At 37.4% G+C, this 11312-nt stretch overlaps 1 protein-coding gene across 1 annotated transcript; it reads right to left on the bottom strand.

Annotated features, from left to right (window-relative positions):
- Positions 1-8505: 8505 nt before the first annotated feature.
- LOC145738226 (uncharacterized) lies at positions 8506-11083 on the bottom strand. The gene is made up of 4 exons (XM_081993072.1): positions 9846-11083; positions 9586-9675; positions 8970-9158; positions 8506-8844 (listed from the first exon to the last, which is right to left on the bottom strand). The coding sequence occupies exons 1-4, from the start codon at positions 9896-9898 to the stop codon at positions 8754-8756; spliced, it is 423 nt and encodes a 140-aa protein (XP_081849198.1). The 5' UTR covers positions 9899-11083; the 3' UTR covers positions 8506-8753.
- Between the last annotated feature and the right edge of the window lie 229 nt (positions 11084-11312).

Below are 11312 nucleotides of genomic sequence, written 5' to 3'. Positions count from 1 at the left end.
AAAAAATAAAAAATTTAACACCATTTTAAGTAATAGGAAAATTTGCCAATTAATTTAACATTATATTGACGTTAGCTGTCATTGTTACACCTATCATTGTTATACAGTGTGACCCATTTAGAATGGAAACACCCCTATAACATTTTAGGTTATTAACCGATTTCAATGATTTTTTTTTTGAAATAATTAGGAATGATATGTCTATTACGGGAGAAAATTTTAAATATTTATTTCAGTTTTCAGGTCATATTACGATACTTTTTCTTGATAAAAAATGGAGAATTTTTATTAGCGATTTTTTTATTGAAAAAATTACTACGCCACTGGATCTATAGTGCTTTCAAATAGCTGTGGTAAATCCAACCCATTTCGTTTTATTTGAGAATAAACATTTTTTATTCATAAAACTACAGATTTCTTGAAAAAGTCTCTCGCTAATTACGTGTGGATTTATGTCACATCAGTAGTGTGAATTATGTCTATTGAACATTCCATTTCAAATGAATTTGGCCTCGTCGCTCTAAATAATATTATTCAAAAACAATTCTTCTCCATAGTGACTAGTCAGCAAAAACTCACTAAAATCCACTCTCTTCGGAAATTTAACCTCTTTTAAGTGTTGCACTAATTTAAATGAAAAAGGGTGAAATTTATGTTTCTTCAGGATCCTCTGAATTGAGCTTTAGGATATGCCTGATTCTACGGAAACTTGTCTTATTGACGAAGTTGGATTTGCAACAAAATAGCCCAAAATTGCAATTTCTACATTTGCATTATTAAGGATTGGTTTTGTTTTAATAGCTTTTATCTTCACAGATCCTGTATTCTTAAAATTTTCAATTATTTGCTTGCCAGCTTTTGGTGATGGCTTTGCTTTTTCTGGATAACGAGCGGCAAATACTTCACATGTTCTACTCAAAACTATCACATTCTCCGTAAATAATAAACAGATTGAACTAATCTTGGTTTGAATAACGTAATCGCGACGGCATATTTGCAGTCGTCAAAACCGTGTGTCAAAAGCATGGCCAACTAGAGTACCAGCTAATCCCAACCATGCAGCCTAACTAAACTAAATGTGGGTTTCTATTTAAAAAACTTGAAATTTTTCATTTTTTTAAGCGGCAACTTTATGATTTTTTTTTGACGACCCTGTATACAAATGAGTTATTACGCACGCTCAGTTTAATAAAACGATCCTTTATTTACAATAACCCAAAGTTTCATTGCAAAATGAAATACGGTTTTGACAGAGTACAAAAATATGTTGAGCGTTGCAACTGTCACTTTTTTGGAAAAACATCAAATATTTCGAAAACGACTAGAGATAGGCATAGGGCATTGTACACAAAAGTTGGTCAGAATTTTGTGAGGAGTCCAAATATGTAATAATATATAGGGTGTTCTATTTAAAATAAGAAAGTTGTGATCGACTTCCGGTATAAGCGGAAAAATGAAACAGAATGAAGAAATGGAATATTTTAGTTAGATTGGGCATGCCGACATCAGAATCCTGCCAAACTTTCAAAACTCTCCTATTTATACTTTTTCCAATATCAATCGATGTCTTTCGTCGTGGGACACCCTGTAGACTGGGCAAGTTATTCATAAACTCTAAAAAATGTCTCACCAACATCGTTTATGCATTGTTTACATTTTGTCGTTCCCTGCAATGCGTTATGAATGAGAACGCTGGTGGTGGGGAAAATTCCGTAGGACGCTACAGGTTGTCCTCCGAACTTTCGGCGCGATATCGGCTAGAGCACCAGTGGCGGCGATGTTTGAAATTAAACGAATAATTGCAGACAAATGTTCCAGATTTTTTTGCTAGAATTACGTACTTTGCTGAGTAGGTCAGATTAAATTAGCTACTTTTTGTCATTAGGTAGTGTAAAAAAAACGTCGTAAAAAATCTAAGTTTTTTAATATGAAATATACTTACAAATGAAACTCTAAATTACTAAGTACAACTGCACTTCTGTTTTTTATTCATTTCTGAATAAAGTTACTTTATTATTTATACTCCTGATACGGGGTTTCGACTTTTCTAGAAGCTTGTTGCTTTCATAGTGTAGTCGAAGTTTAAAAAAATGTTTCAGAACTAATTTAACTAACAACACAGCATGTCCATTTAACACATCATCATCATATAAATGATCTTAATCTTAATAAATAATCATATACAGTAGTTCCCATGTGGTTCATAGTATTTACTATTAATATTTCTAACAGATTTCTATTTTGGTGAAAAATATTTTGAGTTTTAATATAGAATCTAAAAAATTTTTCTGCGCTTGACATATTTCAATAACTAGCTTGGATGCCCTCACTTACCTACCATAGGTCTTTCTTTGCTGCAAAGAGCTCATCACCGATTCGCTTTCTAGCAAAGATAAACATTTTGCGCAATTTAAACAATTCCTTAATTTTCGTACTATAAATCCTGTAATATACCCAACTATATCCTCTGCATACAACGTCAAGTTCCAAGAGTCCGAAGATAAAAATGAATATTCTTTTATATCATGACTAATTTTATTTTCCATTGTAGCGCTTTTCTCGCGGTTTTCTTCGGTTACGTTGCCTCGGGCGCCACCTTCGTTATTTATAGTGGCTGAAGGTCCACTTTGCGGTACCTGGGTAGCCTTTAGACAGCTGGAGAAAAGTTCCAAAGGGTTCGGGAAGAAAACAAAATTAAAACAACTGTTTTCACTAATTGCACTGTATTACGGCTCTCAATACTTACAGTAAATACTCACGGTAACGAATACCCAATGAAACGGAAATTACCTTATACGGTGGTACGGGGAAAGCGTGTAACGATAATGAAAACTACCTACGGACCCTTCACTACTGATTAGCCTGACTACGGTAGATTAAGACTGACTGTGACACGGTGAAAGAACGGCGGTACGGTACGGTTATGTAAAACTGACTATTCGGCGCCGATATTCGTTCCAAAACCCAATGAGGCCCAATTACGTGACCAGCGGTGTTCCCGTCACTCGACCTAACCTCTAGGTGCCTCTCCCCGATTCCCCGGGGTTCGACAAATAGAGCCTCCGTTGCACACTGTTTCCCCAAGCATGCAACAGAGGTTTGAAGTCTCGTGACGTTGCCAGTCACACAGCCGCTAATCCCTCCAGTATCCCCAAACCCGTTTACTGCTCCGTTTCCCCGGAGCTAAGCAAACGAGTCACAGGTTTCACCGTTCCCGCTTGCTACACCGTTTCCCCGGTGTTCAACAAACAGGAACAGGACCAGAAGGATTACCTGACTGTTTCACAAACAAAGTAACTGAAGCCGGCGCCGTTTCACCAGAAATACCCTCTAACGGAAAACCCCGGAAAAATATAGCAAATGCCCCAAATGAAAATCCCCGGACAAATTTAGTGAATGCCCCAAATGAAAAATCCCCGGACAAATATAGCAAATGCCCCAAATGAAAATCCCCGGAGAAATACTGAAAATTCCCCAAACGGAAACCCCGGGAAAATACTGAAAATGCCCCAATTTACAGTCTATTAAAATATCTACAGTTAACGGTACGGGTTTTAAACAGCAAACAGAACAAATACCGGACGGTCGGTATGTGTCTATTTTTTACTTACAAATTCGCGGAGATAAGAGATAACGGTCGGCACGGATCGGCTTAGCTGGCTGGTTTCGATCTTTTGATGATCGAAGAATCCCTATTTTCCGGCTCGGGGCCTTCTTTTATACACAAAACCCACGGTGGGGGCTGTTAGTGGCGGTACCCACTCTCAGCGCCCACCGAACCATTTCGAACGGTCCCGGACGGTCCCGATAGAATCGACGCCACGACGGCCGCGGTCTAGCACCCAGCAGTGAAGGTCACGCGTATTTTAATTAAATCAGCGAAAAATTAGTAACTTCGTTACACCATTTCAAGAAATTTATCATTTTTTTCAAGATCATCCCCCTCATCCGACCTTGTAATACTAGTTAATTTTAGTTGTAGTATATAGACCTCCTAACGGTCTTTTTACCGACTTTTTAAAATATTTTGACTGTGTTTTAAACAATCTTTTTAAGAAATCACTTTATTTGGTTATAGCTGGTGATTTCAATCTAAATTTCGCTGTACCTAGTTTTAATCTATCGCTTTTTAATGATTTGTTATGCACATTTAATTTGTTGGCTACTATTAAGGAATCAACTAGAATTACAGGTACGTCTTCAACCTGTATTGATAATTTTTTAGTTAGCGCCCCCCTTTTGCATTCGTCCCTGGTGGTGGACTTAGGGTTGAGCGATCATTACGCGCAGGTTCTGGTGGTTGATTTTGATAATATACTTTTTTCACCGAAATCTGAGACGCAGTACGCGGTGAGAAGGAATTTCTGCAGAAACAATATAAATAGATTTGTGGAGTTTATCGAAACCGAAGATTGGGCCGACGTTTATTCTCAGAGCTGCCTTGATAGCGCCTGCCAAGCCCTTTTTAGGATACTCTCTAATCAGTTTGAACAGTGTTTTCCGCTGAGCAAACAACGCCTCACAAAAAAACCCGTTAAGTCAAAGATTCGTGTTCTGCCCCCGGAATTGCAACAATTAAAAAAAATGATAACATTATACAATGATCTTTGTAGGGTTGATTCCAGATATAAGGAAATTGTTAACAAAAGCACAAAGATATACAGAGAAAGGTTAAGGGAGCATGTTAGAGGTGAATACGACGGAAGAATACTCAAATCTAGTAATAAGTCGAAATCAATGTGGAATTTTATCAGAGAGGTCAAAAAGGAAAATCACGTAAGTAAGATTAAAATTTGTAATAATGGGGTACAGTTGTCTGACGAGAGTATGGCTGAAAATTTTAATTGTCACTTTTCTACAATTTTGGCAAATCAAGACACTATCGATTACAAATTTATAGAAGCATGCACTACTTTGAATCGGAATACTTGTTTTTTACCTCCCGTTTGTACGCTGAATGTTTTGGACCTTATCACTGCGTTGAGGAGTTCCAACTCAGCCGGTTTTGACGGAATTTCAAGTAACTTAATTAAGCGCTGTAAGCTTTTATTGTGTGATGTACTTACTTTTGTAATTAATCTTTCAGTGGCAAAAGGTCAATTTCCTGATTGTCTAAAGCTCGCAATTGTTATTCCACTTTTCAAGAAGGGTGATCCCAATGACTATTCAAATTACAGAGCAATTAGTTTGTTATCATATGTTTCTAAAATTTTTGAACTTAACTTACGAAATCAAATGTTATCTTTCTTGCAGAAATATAATTTTTTCAACGCCTCTCAGCATGGATTTACACAGTCTAAAAGTACTGAGTCTGCACTATGCGATTTTCAAATTCGAATAGTTGATGCACTGGACAAAAACCTGTCGGTGGTTGACCTTTTTGTGGACTTCTCGCGAGCTTTCGACCTTGTAAACCATGATATATTACTTGCAAAGTTGCACAGATGTGGTTTTCGTGGTAAAAGCTTTGACCTAATTTCCTCTTATCTGTGCAGCAGACGACAATATGTTACCATTAATAATAAACAGAGTAAATGCTCATTTTTGACTACCGGTGTTCCACAAGGGTCTATTATTGGACCTTTTCTCTTCTTGGTCTTTGCTAATGATTTATTAAACTTTATTGAGCAGGGTGCTTCTGATGTACGGGTCACAGCATATGCAGATGACACAAATATTCTGATAATTGATCGGAGTACTGACGCTTTAAGGATCATATAAATATACTCAGTGGTAGGCTGCGCAAAAGCTGTTATGCTCTTAAATTTATGGCCAATCACTTTAAAATTGATGTGCTCCTATCTCTGTATTATGCAAACTTTCATTCACACCTGCGTTATGGCATACTAAACTGGGGTCTCAGTGCTCATGTGTCGCGAATATTTTTAGTTCAGAAGTACGCCATCAGGATAATGTAGACCTATGTTTAAAAAACTTGGAATTCTTCCTTTGTCTTCTGTTTATATTTATCAAGTATGTGTTTTCGTGTTCAAAAATAAAACCACGTTTGAAACTTATCGTACATCGCATTCACACAATACACGTAATAAGGACCAGTTGCTGCCGAATTATCACAGAACTGGGTTATACCAGAAACGCATTTTCTTTAACGGGTGTAAGTTTTATAACCGCATTGACGATTCCATTAAAAATTCACCTAACGTCAATGTGTTTAAGTCTAGATTAAAGCGGCTCTTACTTGAGAGAAACTGTTACAGTGTGGAAGAGTTTTTAGATGTAACGTAATTTATGTAGTTTTGTATTAAGTTTGTCAATTTGATGTATTCGCATTATTTGAGGATTCTTGTAAATGTATTGACGTTTTCCTCAGTTGCATGTTTTGCATGCTTAATTGGAGAAATAAATGATTTATTATTATTATTATTATTAGTACAGTTCAAAATATTTTCACGTTTAGGGGGTAGTGTAGGAAGAGAAACAAGATCGTAGCTCAAGTATGTCTTCTTTATTAGGCTAGGCAGTGAACACTGTCCAAGAGGGGGTGTGTGGGTGTGGGTGTATGTGCGTAAGGCCTTCTGAAGTGCCGCCAAGCGGAACCCGCTCGATACGAGCAGGGTGCCCCTATGTCCAACACGCCCAAAAGACTTACTTAAGGCACTGCGCAAGGTAACGAGCCGTCCGGGCACTAGAAAGTTCGGACTGTCGCTCGTGACCTCCCTCTGGGGATGACCCCAGAGTTCGGTGATTTAGCCGAGCTACGGTGCATCTTTTATACTCGTCAGCGACCTCATCACGCTAACCTTGCTGACTATGGTGGTTACTGGGTGCACCGTAACTATTAACACGGGTGTGACAATATTTATGGTACCAAAGTCGGCAATGTTTCCCGCTTTGGAACCTACAATTTGAACTTGTACCAAAAGGTGCTTGTAGGCAGCCTGAAATTGACGGGCTGTTGGGTTGTTGTTAAATCCCCCTTTGCTCCTGATTGCCGCAAAGAACAACTCTAAGTGATCTTGGGACAATCTACAGGTGGCAATATACTTTAATAATTTTGTTTCTTCAACATATTCTTTATATAAAGCCTTAATCGACTCTATTGCGATTCAAAACCCTATAAACCCAGTTTTTCTTCTGCACTCTGTAACTGGGCGACCCTCCAATTTAAGGCCAAGAATATAATGCTTCATTTCTTCAAAATATGAAAAAATTTCATCTACATTGCCAGGAGACAAAGACCGCTTATATTTGTATTTGGCCCACTTACCTTTTGAATTAAAAATATCAAACAGGTTGTTAAAATTTTGAGAGTTCTCCAAAATTTTAATCGCACCAAAACACGTCCTTACTAACTTCAGCATATTGTCACGTTAAGGGGTAGCTCAGAAGGAAGAATATTCAGGTTTCCACAGGTAACCCACTTTTATTTGAACGTAATAATTTAATAGCTAATAACCTTACCCCCAGATTGCCAAGATGGCGGGGAGCATGATGTGGTCCGGGTTTGACGGGAGGAATACGGGGGGCGACGCTTTATCGGGGATGAATGAACCCTAGACTTGTGTCCGAGGGCATTCACCGGGCCGGTAAAGTCGTTAAGTACCTCACAAAGGGAGGTAAGTAGGTACGGCAACTTATGCTGCTCGCCCACACTATTTCCTTTGCTAGGGCTGATCTGGGGTGTGGCACTTGGTCACCTACTGCTCCACGTTGCGTTGCACAATAGGCGTACCCAGACTAACCCAGAGATCAGTCAGTGACTTCCCTCTGGGGAAGACCCCAGAGTTCGGTGATTTAGTCGAGCTATGGTGCATCTTTTATATTCGTCAGCGACCTCATTATGCTAACCTTGCTGAGCAGTGTTGGTTACTAGGTGTGTACCGTAACTACTAATACGGGTGTGAAGAGCCTGTGTTTTCCTGTCACGGGATGTTTAAAACTTGTGTGTAAGTTAGTAGCGTCAACTAGTCGTGCACCAAGATGTTGGACAGCACTAATATTTGACACAGCTCCGTCAAATGTCAGTGAAGTCACTGTAACACCACCCTCTTGAACAAAGAGTAAACACTTTTTTACAACTCAAGGTGTAAGACCGCTGGTTAAAAAATATCCCACCGGAATCTTTCACCTCTGGTTGAGGCAAACCAACATAAAAACTACAGCATTCTTTGCTTCAGACAAATCCTCTGAGTCGTGATGTGCCCCCACATCAATAAAACCGGTAAAGCGGCTTCCGTCCCACTCTATTCTTTTCCTGATGGCCATTTCGTCCATTACTAAATTACACAGTAATGGTCCATCAGTCAAAAATAATCGCTGTTTTAAAGCGTCTAATGATTCTTTAGTGAACCCGGGACTTCCATCAATTGACGTGTACCACCTAGAGATCGTTCTAAGGTGTGGCAAAGAGTTTTTAAATGTCTTCCTAACAAGTTTATAGGCTCTGGGAGAAAAGAAGGCCAAGCTTAGCGCAAAAGCTCTTAATTCTGGTTCAAAGTGGTGTGTAGTGGAACCCTTTATTATGCGTTCAAACATAATTGCGGCAGGACCTTCAAGTGATGCCTAAAAACAAAAATGTTTTAAGAATTGATTTGATTTGATTGAATTGATGATTGTTTAAAATGATTTAAGAAAATGTAATTTAACGTAAAAATACCTTGACAATAGATACAGAATGGTCGGTTGAAAAGCCTTCTTCTTGAAATAATCAAGCAGACTCTTCAAGTCTTTAACTTTGCTCTTCAAATATCTAACATTGCTTTGTAAAGTCTTTATGGTATGATTCTTTTTTCTTATTGAAGCTTCGTAGCTAAATTTCTTTTTCTCTTTCTTGGTGTTGAAAAATCATCACTTGACAAATCTCCAACGTAGTTCTTTCTTTTCCTTAAAGTTAATAAAAAAATTATTTGAAAATTTGTTCCTAAAAAGTTGAACAAAATAAAGTTTGTAATTGTAATGTAATATGATGATTTTTTTAGTACTAAATTTTGTAGTATTTAGTAAAGTACCTTTTTGTTGGACCCTTTAGCAACTTCAGTGATCCATGGAATTCTGAAGTATCAGGAGGGCTACCAGAACGTTTATGATTTAATTCTGCTAACAACTGTTCTGCAGTACTTGGTGCTGTGCTTGTAGAAGATGAGCATAATACTTCTGATACTTCAGGTTGAGGTTCTGTGAACACTATGTAATTGTGACTAAAAAAATGTAAAATAAATACACTGCTTTAAAAGTTTAAATAGTATATTACACACCGGGGTGGGAAGAGTTTCATTACTGTCGAGAGATTAGTTAGATAGCCGAGACGCGAAGCGTCGAGGTTTAGCTAGGATCTCGAGACAGGAATGAAACTTCCTACCGAGGTTTGTATACTATTTTATTTACAACCATCATATTTCTATCAAAATTTACAATTTATTGTTACATTATATTGTTTTAAAAAATTTGATTCAATCATCTTTTTTTTTTTTAAAATATTAACAATCACAATTTTAGAGGGCGGGAAATGAGGGAGGGAAGTGAGGGCGGGAAGTAGAGGTGCGCAATATGATACTTCCTAACCTTCAATGACGTTAGTAATGACAGCATTACATATATGGTTGTAAATAAAATTATATTCTATACCATTCAGTTTCCATTTCAAACTGGGTAGACAACACAATATTTGCATCCCCAGTATTTGTAGTAGACTCATGTTGTATGTCTTCTGGAAGGCTAAAAGTGTATATATTGTAATTATTATTTTAATCTTCAGTAAACAAAGATGAAAAAATATATAAATAAAAAAAATATCCAAGTAACAAATATTGAACAAAACAATACCGAATTTTTAAATTAAGTCAGTGCCAGCTCCTTTTGCAACAATGTTTAATACAAAAACTTACCTGCCAACTCCACTTAAAGTATCTGATGAATTTTCATCTTTCGTATTGTCCATTTCACATTTTTCCAATTGGTCACTGATTGAGGTGCTGAACCACCACTATATTCAAAAACTGCAATTATATAAAACAAATGTAATACTTAGTACCTAGTAGTAGAGCTTTTGTTTTAATATTCCTGTTAGGCTTCGGTTTTTAGTTTCATGTAAGTATGAGTGTAACTGGTACTAGTCTTTTCTGAATTCTTGAATTATTTATGATATATTTGAATTATTTTGTTAGACGCCGCCCCTGATTTCTGTTTACAATAGACAGTCAGTACTAATCAGTAGCAACTTACCTATTTAAGACTAAAAGCTGGATTTATAAACTCTGTTGTTCCCGTTGCTCGTAATTCGCGTCGTTTCCACGTTACTCGCAGTTCGTTGCTCGGACCGGTTGTTCGTGTGTTAACAGATTAATCAATTTATATTGTGTTACTGGTTGTTGGAGTTGTTCGTTTCTGATTGATCAGATATATTTGACATTTGACATACGCCATATCTCAGCAAAATTGGCCCAGCACAATTCCAATGTAACCCAAGATAATTTTGTATTTTATTTGTTTCATATATTTTTGTCTGTCCTGGCTTCAATTTTAATTCAGTTTACTCGACAGGTTGGTGGTATAAAATGGATATGGATAAACGGATTCTCCTTGGTGCTTTTGGCTTAGTTATATGTGCCTATTTGGCATCAGCTACACAAAGAAAAAAGCAAGTTCGCAGATACAAAGTTCGGCCCATCAATCGGCAGCGGATGGTTGGAGGAAGTTTTTATTACTACCAAAAAATGAAAAAACTAGATGAACCTTAATTTTTTAAATACACGAGAATGACGCATTCAGTATTCCAGAAATTATTGACAAAACTTGGACCTCTCATAAAAAAACAGAAACAAAAAGATGGCATTTCACCTGAAGAAAGGCTTGTGATTACTTTGCAGTAAGTTTTTGTTATTTATTGCATTTCACTTGCTGTACCTGTCTCAAGGAACCAACATGTAGGTACTCGCCTGGAATTTTCAAATTGGACATACCACAGTGCACAAAATTATTCACGAGACCTGCATTGCAATATGGGTAGTGCTTGCCCCAGAATAATTAAAAAGTCCATCTACCTCAACAGAGTGGCTAAATATTTCTAGAGGATTTGAAGACAGATGGAATTTTCCTCATTGTGTAGGGGCTCTAGATGGGAAATATTAACAAGCACCTGCAAAAAGCGGATCCCAATTTTTTAATTATAAGAAGAACTTTAGTTGAAAATGGTGAGGTTTTGTTTTTTGTTTATCAATCCCAATCCTCTGACCGGTTTCGCCGTATTACGGCTCATCAGAGAGGCTATAGGGCTTGATAACCAAAGAACAAAACCTTCGTTCCAGTATAGTCAACTGGATGCCAGAAATGATAGTTGTGTGCAACATCTGGTG

This window comes from Ips typographus, linkage group LG15 (genome assembly GCF_016097725.1).
Source record: "Ips typographus isolate SLU linkage group LG15, UJ_Ityp_2.0, whole genome shotgun sequence".
NCBI classification, from domain to species: Eukaryota; Metazoa; Arthropoda; class Insecta; order Coleoptera; family Curculionidae; genus Ips; species Ips typographus.
The sequence above is the reverse complement of the archived record's forward strand: the minus strand, read 5'-3'. Positions and strand labels throughout refer to the sequence as shown.

Excerpts from the sequence above, each read along its gene's own strand:
- LOC145738226 (XM_081993072.1), bottom strand. The coding sequence starts at position 9,898 with ATGGACAATACGAAAGATGAAAATTCATCAGATACTTTAAGTGGAGTT. Across the intron at positions 9,676-9,845 it reads ACTTTAAGTGGAGTTGGCAG|CCTTCCAGAAGACATACAAC; the intron begins GTAAGTTTTTGT and ends ATACACTTTTAG. Across the intron at positions 8,845-8,969 it reads CTAAAGGGTCCAACAAAAAG|GAAAAGAAAGAACTACGTTG; the intron begins GTACTTTACTAA and ends ATTAACTTTAAG.